Genomic DNA, 13,995 nt, shown 5'->3' on the forward strand with positions numbered 1-13,995 from the left:
ATTTATTCTGTTTCGGATCCTTAAAACCCATAACCATTTTATATGACCACCATCACCCAAACTTTTTTTTCGAAGCACAAAGGTTATATTTAAACCAGATTAAAGTTATAACTTAAAGTAACTTATAACAAAAAAAACTATGTATAAATATCAAGCAAGCATTTATTAACAGGTCTCAAATATGAAATCAATTCTTCAATTTATTAAAATCAATTCTTCGAGGGCGGTTCGGCGGGGGGGGGGGGGGGGGGGAGGTGCTAAACAGAATAGATCCAATTTGACGTATATTGTTAAATGTATCTTATAGGTTCTCAATGAAGTTGGACCATTCGGATCCCGAGTTGAGTCCGAGTCGTTTTTCACTCCTCTCGTGGGAGTTGTTCACACTGCACTGTCTCTGCATTCCCTCAATCAACTGGTTCACTTCCTGTAAACAGGAAATCTCACATTAAAACTGGGTTTGTAGGTTTTAGGCTTCAGGTTTTTTTAAATTTTAGGCTTTTCAAAAATTTGTTCACATCACAGTGAGTACTTGACCTAACTCATAAAATTAGAGGACAAAAATTTACAAAAGAAATCGTTAGTCTAATCATCTGAAATAATTCTTTTGAAAACTTCATCATAGGCCTTGTTTAAATATCGTACTTTAATTTAAACATGAACGAACCAAAGTCTGGATTATGAACTTTTTCGGTCTGCCCGAGTATTTTCATATCTTGAACGATCCAAAGTATACACCATCTCATCTTGTGGTCTGGTCGGGTCGATTTAACTATGAACGGAACTATGAACTATGAACGCGCTGAATTCTGATTCAAGTAATTTCGGTCTGCCTGGGTATTTTCATAGGCAAAAAATGGCCTGGGTAGGCATATTCATGTCATTTTGAATGCGAAGCTCAACCTGGACTGACATGTTAACTTTGTTCATATTTAAAACTGATGAGACCCTTGAAAAAATCAGACAATTTCCGCAAACAATCTAGCCCCAGTCAAACCATGAAATGTTATTTTGCAAGATTTTAGCTTATCGATGCAAGATTACTATTTATGTTGCAGGATCTTGAAAAAAATACGCATTCGTTTTGGAAGATGTTGCAAAGTTGTCATTGTCTAGTAAGATCTTTTAAGATAAATATTTTGTCTTGCCAGAATATTGCAAAACTTTTCAAGATAATCATACGGTCTCTCATGGTGAGGGGATAAGCGTATTTCGACGCCAGGAATTTTGTCAGTTAGTCACGAAGTTTTTGATAGCTCACGTTTTAGCTTCATAGCAAAGGCTCTTCAGTGCGTGCCCTCAACAGACATTTTGAGTCCAAATTTAATCAAAACTAAGCTGATGAGAGAGACAAAAACTTCAGCCTGCTTGGATTGTTGAGGAAACTGTCTTCTGCTTCAGCCAGTCGCAGACGTTCGCTGTATCATGGCAACTGACTTTTCGAGAAAAAAATTGAAGTTCTCTTTTGCTTCACATTTGATATCGAAACGCTAAACTTTTGATATTTTTTGAAGCAAAAATGGATTCCATTATTTAAAACTTGAGACAGACCAATTTTTGCTAAGAAAACTTACTTTGACCGTTCTTTGTGTTCTACAGTCTAAGTATTAGTAGCAGTCTGGCTCTGCAAAATGGTTTCTTTAGGCGAATTTCTGATCTCCCACTCCACTTTCCTTTAAAAAGCACCGGTTCTTGGAATGATCTGGTGATAGGCCGTTTCAACTGAACAAAGATCTCAACAATAGTCTGGAAAATATCCGAGCCTCGCTCACTCAAATTCTGGGCAGATGTCTGATCAGAGGAGATTTCAATTTGGGGATAGCCTGATCAGAGGCCATTCTGAGCGCACAGACGTTTGGGCAAAGGTCTGGAAAAGTTCTGCCCCAGGGTTGCAAAAACTTCGGGACAGTGGTCTGATTTGGGTCTGATCAGAGGTCGATTCTGTCTGAGATGCTTTCCTCAGATATCTCTTCGAGCGCCCTCCAAGCGCACACATAAGAAAGTTTTTTCGAAAGCTCATTGGTCTGATCTGCGGTCACTTTGGTCTGGTATGAACTGATCAATGGTTATTCTGTTCTTTAACAGTCTGGTCAGATTTCATTTTGGTCTGAAGTCCTAACTTGGATTTTTTGCACGGGGTTCTAAGTCTTTGCACCAAAATCAAAATTTTTGTTTTTTCTTGACATTGAATCATTTTCGAGAAACTTAGTTTTCTTGGCTTAAGAAGAGGGAAATTAGGCACAATTTCTCATAGCTGTTTTTCTGATTTTTGTGGGTCGTTTAGGGAACAACTCAAAAAGGTCCTACTTTTCCCCACATAAACATTTAGATACTAGAAAAATCGGAGCGGCATCTCATTTAATTTAAGGAGATTTGAACACATTACGTTAAATGTCTTTGCAGTAGAAATGATACGTAATCAGTGATAATCAAACCCTATTAAATCGAATCCTCCTAAAGTTAAAAATGTATAATAAAAGTTTATATAAAGTATTTTGCTATAAAGAGTATATTCTTATTTGTTCTAATATGCTATAAGATTATAAAATGTTATAAGATTAATTTTTTGTCGTGGTGTCGTTACCTGTTGAGCAGCGTTGAGTGCTTGAAGGTAGTCGTTACTCGTCTTGAGCACATCTATAGATCGTGTGAACGGATTGTACTTCACGTCGAAGCCACGCTGGATTGAACTGGCAAAGTTTCTGCAAAAATTTCACTTTTCTGATTCTTTTGGGAACGAAAAAACAAACAAACAAACAAACAAACAATTGATACAAAACGTAGGCTTAAAATTGATATGAGACGACCAGTTCACAATTTTTTTGCAAGCTGACAAGTTTTTGCTGTTTTTGAGAGCAAAATATCATTATGAAATGTAGCAGACATGTTCTTGCTTTGGCGAAAATTTCAGCTTAAACCCCCGCAAAGATAGTACCGAATTGCAAAACTAGTGATTTTTATACTTGAAATTGCCAATTAATAAAACCAATCTTTTGGGGGTAATAAACCCAAAACTAGGTTTTTACCAAAGTGAGAATCGTAGTTAAATAAAATTGCTAAAATTATATTTAATTCACACGATTTATTATCTCTAGGACGGAGGAAAAACTCAAAAAAATATTGAATAACTTTGACTAACTTCATTTCAGCTTTTGCGGTCTCGAAAGATGAGTTGACAAAATATCCATCTTGGAATGTGGTGATGTTACAAGTCATGTCCAAAATACCATCTAGTGAGAATTCCTTCTGTTTAGAAGAGTCCTCCATCGAATGCTGAAAAGAAACACTATGTTCCCATAACTTTTTTGCGTTTATAATAAACAAGGCGGCTCGGTAATGTGCGTTCGCACATTATGTTTCGACCCCGCTCATCTACATTTTTCATTTAATTGTCTACCAAATGAGGAAGAGATAAACAAAAATTATCATATCGACATATCGTTCAACAAATGTCTAAAGAATAAAACAATCTACTCTAGAGGGCCTATGAGACCTGTGGCTACCATAATATGACTACCAGAAAAGTTAGCAATAAAAATCAAATAGTTACAAATATTAACTACGACCAAAACTCCTTGTCCATATTTTCAAAAACCACTAATAACCAAATCAAAATTGCATCAGATAAAATTTATACTAAGAGGATTAACCGGATTTTTTTGAAACCAAAATATGGGACTTTTCCTCAATGCGACTTGGCAACAAGTCGACTAGAAATGAGCAAAAGCGGCAAAGTTTATTAAAAGATTGCTTTTTTAGAAAAGAATTAAATTCGAAATGATTAGAAGCATTACCCATCAAACGAAATCATTGAGAGAGTCTTTCATACCTCAATAGAGAGCGACTGAAGCCTTCCATTATCCAGGATATGTCATACGACTACAAAAAGAACGACAAATACAGGCAAAAAACAAAAAAATTGAACGAAAAATTTTGCACGAAAACGATGTCCCCCCATCAATTAAATATTAAGCTGATTACTGAAAACAATAAAAGTCTTCGTATGCATTTTTGCAGGTGACAACATTTGTAAGTCAAACGACACCCATTATTGTGATACTGTGAAAAGAAAAGAAAAACCTACAAAAGGGGCAAATACACCAAAATCACGAAAACTGGTTTTATGAAAACTGGTTGTTCCAAGAAGAAAGACCATTTGAGGAAAATAAAACCGTTATTAAGAGCAAATTGATTTTTAATATATAAATGTTGTGAATTGCATATAGAGATGCTTAGCTACAATTTAACACAAAAAATGAATTGGCAGATCTCAAAAATCTATATCTTTATTAAAAACAAGTATTTTCAAAATTCATAGCCAACAAAAGCTTTCGACTAAAAGAGTAGACAGTGTTTCGTACACCTGCTCGAAAAAAAAATTGCGACTGTTATTAATGAGAGTAAATCATAAGACTATAAAATAACATTAAATACAAACTGAACTAATAAGTTTCACAAACAAACTTAAGAAACCACAGTTTTGAAGCCATTAAATTTATAAGTTATTAACCGCGAGAATATAACATCTTCATTTGCGTCTCCTTTGATCATCATAACGTCTTTTTGTAATACGACTATCACAAAATGACAACAAAAAGAACCACAAAAACTGAAAAGTATCTAAACTTCACACAATTCTTCTGATACAAATTGTCTAAGCGTCATTTGCCCTGAAGACATCATTTAAAACGTTTAAACAACAGAAAAGTTATCGTTTGATTCAAAAAAACATTAGAAAGAGCTCTAAATAATGAGGCTTATTTACGAAATGATACAACAAAGTAAAATACGATCAAAAACGCAAACCAGAACAAAGTGATAAGTTGGAGAATACTATTAATCTTTTTTAGAAATTTAAATCGAAATTCAAAACAACCATTTGCTATTTACCGATATCAGTTATTAAGTTCAATTGTTTATCTATTGTTGGCCACTGAGACCTTTAATTAAACAAAATCTGGCATATGACAACAAAAATTAACATTAAAACAGGGCAAAAACAAAAAACTCTACCAATTCCTGCAAGAGAACGGTGTCGCAGCATTTCGAACCATATGTTATCAAAACAAAAATTATGTTCAATTTCAAACGTTCTAAAGGTTTTTTCAGTTAGATTGTTAATTAAAATGACATTTTAGAAAAAAAAACAAAAACAACAGCAAAAATGGGCCATTATGCACAAAAGTCAGAAAATTTTGTATGAAAACTCGTAGTACCAAAAGCAAGAAAACCTTCTCTTAAAACAATCGGCCACAAAATTAGTTTTTATTCTATAAGAAGGAAAGGTTGAACTGTACTTTCTGAGAATAAGCAAAATGTTGACTAAAATAACATAAAAAATTGACAAGTTCAAAAAATCACAGAAATTTCCTTAAAACAAATACATTAAATAACATAAGAGACATTAGGTAACAACCGAAAGAAAAGGAAAGATTCACTTGCACTTTTTGGGGAAGAAATTTAGGTCTTTGATTTGTTAGACTTAAAAATCAGACTGCTAAAGAACAATAATTGAATGCAAAAGGCAAGAATTCTGTTAATTTTTACTAAAAGTGTTCCTCAAAGCCATAAAAACCCTTCGCTTCCCTTAAAACAAACTGTATCTACATTCGACTTCAAATTCACGTTAAATTGAGTTGTCATTAACGGAGCCGTGAATAAAAAATATTGTCAGTAATCAAAATTAAAAAAATAAAAGCAAAATATTTTGTTTAAAGGCAGCATCAAAATAGAAACCAAAACGTCTCTGATTCTAAGAATCCATGATATTTTCAAACCTCTCCCTGATTTTGTCGCCCGCCCAGCAAACCAACCAATTGTTCCAAGTGTTTGCGAATTAGATCAATTGATGAGTGGAATTCTTCAAATTAAAAAAACAACGATGCATTTTGTATAATTATCGAGTTAAATCTGCAAAAAAACTGCAAAGTTTTGATTCCAGAAGACATTCATACGGCGCCTAATGCAACTAGCGTTCTTTTTGAGATTATGGAGCCTGTTTTAAGGTTTCTAGGTCACTAAGTCTGGCAAACTTTAACAAAGTGGACCAAAAAAGCATATCTTGTGCCATTTTTGATGAAAAAAGTTTGAATTTTGAAAATTTTATTAAAGTTTTAGCCAAAAAAAACTTCAATCGAACAATTCAGAAACGCTCTTCTATCTCTAACGGTAACAACAACACTATTCCGTTAAAAATTTTAATTTATTTTGAATTATATTAGCGAAATTATGCTAAATTTTAGCAAAAATTACTGAAAATGTGAACAAAAACAGTGGAATGTTCACAAAATTTAAACCTCGATAACTCCCTGTAAAAATGAAAATTGAAAAAAAATTTTATTTCCGTATTATACGCTGGACGAGCTTTTTAATGACACCACTCAAATTTCTCTACGATGAGAAAATCGATCGGCCAAAATTGACTGAACAAAAAAAAAACCTAGTTGAGTATATAGTTCCACCCTCCCCACTAAAGTTGGGCCGGAACAATAAAAATATTCAAAAAAAAAAATAAAATATTTACGGATCCGCATATTACAAAAATTTAAGTGTTAATTTAAGTATATCCACCTTCATTCCACCTATATTTCTTACAATCATAAATTCCACTTTTTCCACCCAAATTAAGGATAGCCTCGAAGAGGTAAAACATCTTTCTTTATTTTCTTTACACTGTTTTTACCATTATTTTTGGGTAAAATCTTAGACCAGCAAAATTACTTATACTTTTTTAAAATATTTACAATTTGCTTGCCAGGAGCTCAATTGGGTTCCGAAAGAAACCCCCTCATTGACCCCCATGGATCGTTCTCAGATGCATTCATTGGGAAAACAAATGACCATAAAACCCTTCGTTTTCATAGGAAAAAGTTAAAGAATTATAATTGGATCGTCAATACTAAATTACCACCAACATTTACAAATCCGATTCGTATAGTTTAGATAGCTACTCAAAAAGCATTATAAGTTGAGAACACAGAAAACCACATGGAAATGATATCTGATTAGACTCATTTCATAGTGCACGCAGAAATTGCCGATCAAAACTTTGCGGTAATTTGATCAGACGCAATTTCAAATTTGAGTTTGGTTATAGATAGGTTTGAACGCACTTTGAGCTTAGAGAAAATTTTGAGCTCAGCAGGTTGTTATCAGTTGTCATCCGTTTTTGGATTTTCTGACCAGAGATCATTTGCAGAGAGCAGAGCAAATGTGGATCACAATTCTGTATCTTGGGCATTCAGATGACTCGACAAAACTTTCACCTTAAAGATCTGTTGAAAAACTTTCTGCCTCAGATTCGATAAGATATAGTTTTCATTGTTCAAAATCTCACAAGTGCCTTTCAGTAATAACAGATCTCAGTAAAGAAAACTTTGAAAATTTAAAAAATTTCATCAGTATCATAAAAGTAAAAAAAAAGGATCTTTAAGTTTTCCTTTAAAATTTCTTGAGAGGATCCCAGGCCGACCACACAGAGCATTGCAGTACTAATGCATTGTAAATCAAAAGACTGTATATAGAATTTTTACACTTGTACAGATTCTATTCATGTCACAATCTACACTTATCATTGTCTTTTTCAGAGTGAAATTGAAATCAGCCTACTCTTGTCAACCTAAAACCATTCTGTATTAAAACTGTTTAAACTCTGGTTGTCAACCTAAAATACACTATTTTGAACCTGTTTCAGCGCTGCTTGTGCATCACACCACATGCATAATTAAACCATACTATACCGCACAACGGGCTTTTTCACACCATACTACATCGCACCACAGGCATGTTCACATCAAAATATATCACACCACAGGTATATCGACACCACACTACATCACACCACAGCCATACCCACACCATAATACAACATACCACATTCATTTTCACACAATATTACATAACTCTAAATATTAAAGCAAAACTCAAAAATCAAAGTTCGAATTATTGACAGATGTGATTTAGCTAAAGAAAACATTTAAAACATCACTACTCTTCAAGCCGTTAAAAGGCAGGTACGACTAAAATTGCTGCATACATCGTTCGAGAGATTGTCTGAAAATTTAGGACATAACCGACTAACATCGGGCGAATTGCTCTCAAACAACCGACGAGCGGTTGGCTTCGTCAACAGCTAGCCACGTTTAGTGACCTCAGGGCACTACCTCTTTATCCCGTTTCTGAACACGAAAGTCAAATGAGTCAGACGAAAAATCGGCCAACCGAAAAGTTGCATAAAAGACAAACAGGATTAAAATGTTTGCTACCAATTGCTTTTGAGAGCAATCAACAATGGTTTCCTAAAAGTGCTTGTTAGATGATCTATGATAAAAAACATTTCAACTATAACTCATTGATAATGAGGATCAGAGATGGTGACATTACACCACATAACAGCAGCTGAAGTGCGGAATTAACAAGAGAGAGAGAGAGAGAGAGAGAGAGAGAGAGAGAGAGAGATAAAACGTCAACGAGAAAGAGAAGGAAAGGCACCCTAACCGAAAGAGAGAAGGAAACAGGAATATCTTCCATGATTGGATTGAACACTGCAACTTCTAGTTTTCTAACCTTGGAAAAAATTGAAAAAGGCAAAATTAAAAAAAAATTATGAACTTCGAAATAAAAAAATTAAAAACCATTTTTTTTGTCTCGAAAGATCAGTCAGGTACCCCATCTCCGAGACTTGAAAATTTTGTTGGTCAGTAATGGTCGTTAAACTCAGAAAAGGACAAAAAAATTTTTAAAAAATTTGGAAAAATATTGTAATATTTTACAAAACCCTGCTAAAATTCAAGACATTAAAACCTTAAGTACCATTTCATCGCCTCAAGAGACTATCCAGTATCCCTGTTTCAAAGCTGAAATAGTTGCACCGGCTCATAAAGGTCCATACGATTGGAACAAAAATTTTCCAAAAATTTGAAAAGTGTAAATATTATCCAAATATTACTGAAACTGGAGCAAATAAAAAATACTGATCACAATCCCAATCCCATTAACTCTAGAAATTATGCAGCAGCTTATTATCAAACATTGCAGGAGGTCCCAGGGCCTCTGGCCTCTGCTGCCGGAAAGAATTCAATATCATGAAAAAATTACGAACATTCCATTACATCTATAAACTATACAGTAACATATTACCAAACCCTAGAGGAAGTTTCGTGGCCCATAAGAATAGGGAAACCTAAAAAACGACAAAAAATTTCAAAAAAACTTTTTAAAAAAATGAAAGTTTTATAAGAGAAAATTGATAAAACTTGTGATTTTAAAAATTAGAAATTAACCCATGAACAAAAAATAATTTCCACTAACTTATTATAAAACCCTAACGGAGGCTTTTTTGACGCTTGAAGCTCCGAAAACTGAATAATGACAATAAACGTTAAAAATTTCGAAAAAAATGGCAAAAAATATCAAAAATATGCTAAAATTCGAGAAGTTAAAATCTTGCAGGACATTCCATTTAATCTAGAAATTACTCAGTAACCTATTTGCAAACACCAGAGGAGGTTCAAAGGCTCTTAAGGCTGATGATTAAAAAAAAGACATATTTCCAAAAAAAACTTGAAAAAAAGCAAGTTTTATTAAAAAAAAATTGATAAAATTTGTAACATTAAGAAATTGAAAAGCTATTCCTTGACCATTAAAAATTTGTCAGTAACTTATCATCCAACCCCATAGAATGTTTTCTGGCCTTTGAGTCTAAAAAGATCTGAATAAGGAAAAAAATGTCAAAAAATTTGAAAAAATTGCACGTTTTGTCAAACAAAAGATTGGTAATATTCGTGATGTTAAAATGTTGAAACCATTCCTTTACCCTTAAAAACAGTGCAGTAACCTATTATCAAACCCTTGAGGAGGTTACTTGACTCCTAGGGCTGATAAAAAACAAAAAATGTCAAAAATTTTCAAAAAGCATGAAAAAAATTGCAAAATGGTATAAATTTGCGTTTTTAGCAAGCGGTTGTTCGTCAGTAGCTAGCCACGGGAGGTGGGGGGGGGGGAGGTTTGCACCAGGGGCTGATTGGAGAGGCAACACTGGGGTGGGGGGCAACACTGGGGTGGTGTGGGGTTGCGCGCAAATGGGGGGTCAGCAGTGGGGGTGTCTTCAAACTCTAAGAACCGCCCTTCACACCATAAGTTTAAGTATAAGTTTTCAAAAGAGTTTGAGCTGAGACAGAGCTGAAAGGCTCTAAGAGCACTTAATGCCCGCTGGGCGCTACCTGTTTATCCCGTTGTTGAGGACGAAAAGTCAAAAGCGTCAGACAAAAATTCGGCCAAGCGAAAATTCGCATGAAAAATAACGCCGACAGGACTAAAATAATTGCTACAAACTTCGTTTGAGATCATTTAAAAACAGCAATAAGTGTTCACGAAAAAATGATGACAGAAATTTCTTGACTGTACATTATCATAAAATTTCTTAACACAAGTTTTAGTTCAAGATGAAGTCATTGCTGCAGAGTTGTTGAAATTGACCCCTAATGGGCTGAGTAGTGACTACAGAAAAAATAGAGAGACGAAGAAACTTTTAAAATAAGTTAAATTCGTAAAGAATTCATAAATAGTTTAAAGACAACTCATAAATTCCAAAAAATTCACTTAGAACCAATTGGTTGTGAATACATCTGCTAAATGACAAGGGATATTGTAAATACACCTGCTAAATAACCCGGGAAATCCTGAAGACACTTGCTAGGTGACCTGCGCGATCGTGAATATACCAGATAGGTGACCCGGAAGATCGCGATTACACCGGTTAATAGACCCGGAAGGTCAAGAATATAACTGTTATGGTTATGCGAACGCAGGCTCCGCGTTGCACCCGAAACGGAACCCAAAGACACCCCGAACGCACCCCGAACGCATTCAACCTTTCCGTGTTAGAATCCAGTATCAGCAGTAGTATGCAGCGTGTATGTAGCTGCTAACTGGTAACTTGTCTTTACATAATGCATGCATTTTGCATGTTTTCCTGACATAATCAGGCAGTTTCGTCTTTTTCGAAAAATTCACTGTACTGTGTTAACTATGAAATTTTACTGAACATTCTGAATAGATGTTCCGTTTTTTTTCTGAACATAATGATCAATTTTTTTGATGTAAATAAGCTGTTTCAGTACTGTTCTTCAAGTTAATATAAAAATCCACAGGTTCAGTACTGAAACTCTGGGTGGTCAACCCAAGATGCATAAAGATACATAAAACTCTGGGCAAATCTCTTATAACTTTGTCAGACTATATAGGATACAGAAAAAAAGGGTTGAAATATTTATATTTTTTGTACAATTGTTTAATATTAATTGCTCTATCCATCGACTGAAAACTTTTTCATGCTTTCTTTAACTTGCTTAAGTATACAACAGAGATAAAATTTTGGTGAAATGATGTGCAGGTTTTTAGTTCTGAAATTTTCATCAAATGCGTTATTGAAAGGTTCCCATTCAGCGCTCTCAGTGGATATTGGTAATACTATTAGATAGTTTTAAAGTGCGCGACATCATTGATCATTGAACAAGTTCCTTGACTCCTAGGGCCGATAAAAAAATTCAGCCTCTAAATGGTGTGAAGGGCGGTTCTTAGAGTTTGAAGACACCCCCACTGTTGACCCCCCCATTTGCCCGCAACCCAACACCACCCCAGTGTTGCCTCTCCAATCAGCCCCTGGTGCAAACCTCCCCCCCCCCCCCCCCACCTCCCGTGGCTAGCTACTGACGAACAACCGCTTGCTAAAAACGCAAATTTATACAATTTTGCAATTTTTTTCAAGCTTTTTGAAAATTTTTGACATTTTTTGTTTTTTATCAGCCCTAGGAGTCAAGGAACCTCTAAATAATTCAGCCTCTAAATTCAGCCTCTAAATGAATTTCTAAATAAAAATTCAGCCTCTTTTCAATAAATTTTTTAACAATAAATATTTCAACATTTTTTTGATCCAGCAATTTAAGCTTTAATCGTTTCAGAACTGAATTTCATAAAATCGCAGTTGCCCTGGATTTCAAATGAAGTCGAAAGCAATTATTTTTTGCAAATGTTAGTTATTAGTAAAGTTATTTTAAGGACCGAGTAAGTTAACTCAGTGAACGTAAACAAAGATTTTTCTCAATAAAAAAAACAAAAATTAGGAAATTCAGTAAAATTCGGTCGGGGTAGACATCTGCAATGAACTCCACCTCAACCATTGCAGATAATTCTGAAAATCGTGTTGTTCTAGAATAATCTTGAACCATCATACCTTGAGTTCGCCAACAGATGAAAGTAGGCCAGCCCCGTATATCTTGATTTGGCCATCTTGTCTGCACAGTCCAAATTCAACTGTGAAGAAATAGAGCTGAAACACAGTTTATTCATACTTATTATCACTATTGTGATAATAATATTTAACATAATGAAGTCCAAAATTTTTGATCAAAATTTTTGGTCAAAATTTAAAATACTTTTGGAATCATTGGAAAACAACTCGAACGCGTCTAGGGAAGCAAAGAGACAACAAATGCAAAATATGAGACCTAAACTGGGCATCAATTTGAACGAAATTCGAAATTTGAAAAATTTCGAAGTTAGATTTAGTGAATCGTAAACTGACAATAAAACATACTGACATAATCGCAAATCATCTTTTTTTTGTAAATAGATTTTATTTACAACATTTATCTGCATTACTACATTTATCTACATTACTACATTTTATTTATTTACATTTATTTTGTACATTTATATGAAAATGAATTGAACTACTGTTGATGCTAGTAAGACAGACTTCTTCGCCGATACCAATTTTAGGCCTCGGACTGTAGCCTGGGTGGGGGGGGGGGGGGGGGTGGGGTGGTAAGTACCTTGGATAATTTTTCCACATCTTCGTCCGATGCGCCCAACGATGCAAGTCCTATCTCCTGGCTGAAGTCACAGAATGTCCGGTCAGCTAACATTGGCACGTGACCCAACAATTCATGACAGCAATCCCTGTCAAACAAACGGCACAGAAATAAAAACTTTTTTTTCTCTGGATTTTTTTTCCGTTTGCCCCCCCCCCACGGTACTTTATGTACCCACCAGTTAGAGAACACGAAGAGACAGAATAGATCCAAGAATTCAAATGTGACATACCGCTGAACGCGGTGAAAAAAATTAGGAATGCATAAAATAGATCCAAATTTACACCAAAAAAGCCAGATTTCTTACCAAAATTCATCAACAAGTTCAACGCATATACCACAAAAGGTCGCCGAATATACTCATTCGAAGCTAAAAACGTAGTACTTTTTTTGCAATTTTCTCTTCTAAACCTAGACCCGCGAAAATTTAGAAAATTGAACTTCAAATTTTTTTCAAAATAAACGTACGGTTGTACGAAATTCAGTTTATGCGGTTAAATAACTTTTATACTATCATAATATAATTCATGGACCATTTTTGGGTGAAATCTCAAACCGGGTTAGTTTAACAAGATGTCTTTCTATATTTTTTTAAAAAAAAATCAACGTACGGTTCTGGAGTGTAGAATGGGTCTGAAGAGTGTCGTATGTATTGTGTGCAACAGAATACTCTGAACGCGAGACAAGAGAGGAAGTCACGTGACGAGAGATACCCGGCCACAGGGCGGAGAGAAAACCCAGTCTTCTCTAAAAAACATTTTGTAACCCTCAGCAGGAATAACAAAATAGCATCAATTTTAAAACAACACTTAAGGAGTTTAATACAAAAAATATATGAATATGATGATTTTTTTATGAGTCAGACTAAAACATAGGAACAGGTCAATTGATATACATGCTCTCGTGGTACGATGTTGCAGATCTTGATATAAGCTTTTCATATTTCGAATAATAATGAGAATAATTTTGGTTCGTTCTCAATAGCAGCGGAACCGCAATAGGCCACAATTACTTGTTTGCAGCTGACATTTTTCTATTTATTTCACGCATTTGAGACTGTCCTTTTCAGGAGGAATATCACTCTTTGTGGTGACTATGACTACTTTTTGCGTCTGAAGCATTT

General features: G+C 34.7%; 1 protein-coding gene across 1 annotated transcript; it reads right to left on the reverse strand.

The window, feature by feature from the left end:
- Positions 1 to 241: 241 nt before the first annotated feature.
- LOC142343852 (tryptophan 5-hydroxylase-like) lies at positions 242 to 13,639 on the reverse strand. The gene is made up of 6 exons (XM_075395217.1): positions 13,484 to 13,639; positions 12,834 to 12,960; positions 12,233 to 12,328; positions 3,140 to 3,273; positions 2,585 to 2,702; positions 242 to 427 (listed from the first exon to the last, which is right to left on the reverse strand). Exons 2-6 carry the CDS (start codon positions 12,924 to 12,926, stop codon positions 302 to 304), a joined length of 567 nt encoding a protein of 188 aa, XP_075251332.1. The 5' UTR covers positions 12,927 to 12,960; positions 13,484 to 13,639; the 3' UTR covers positions 242 to 301.
- Positions 13,640 to 13,995: the final 356 nt, after the last annotated feature.

This window comes from Convolutriloba macropyga, chromosome 8 (assembly GCF_964194025.1).
Source record: "Convolutriloba macropyga chromosome 8, txConMacr16.3, whole genome shotgun sequence".
NCBI classification, from domain to species: Eukaryota; Metazoa; Xenacoelomorpha; order Acoela; family Convolutidae; genus Convolutriloba; species Convolutriloba macropyga.

What these genes read in the sequence shown, in the direction of transcription:
- LOC142343852 (XM_075395217.1), bottom strand. Translation starts at nt 12,926, where the DNA reads ATGTTAGCTGACCGGACATTCTGTGACTTCAGCCAGGAGATAGGACTT. An exon ending in ACCGCAAAAGCTGAAATGAA is followed by an intron (nt 2,703 to 3,139) that starts GTTAGTCAAAGT and finishes AAATTTTTGCAG; the next exon opens with AAACTTTGCCAGTTCAATCC. An exon ending in CACTCAACGCTGCTCAACAG is followed by an intron (nt 428 to 2,584) that starts GTAACGACACCA and finishes TCCTGTTTACAG; the next exon opens with GAAGTGAACCAGTTGATTGA.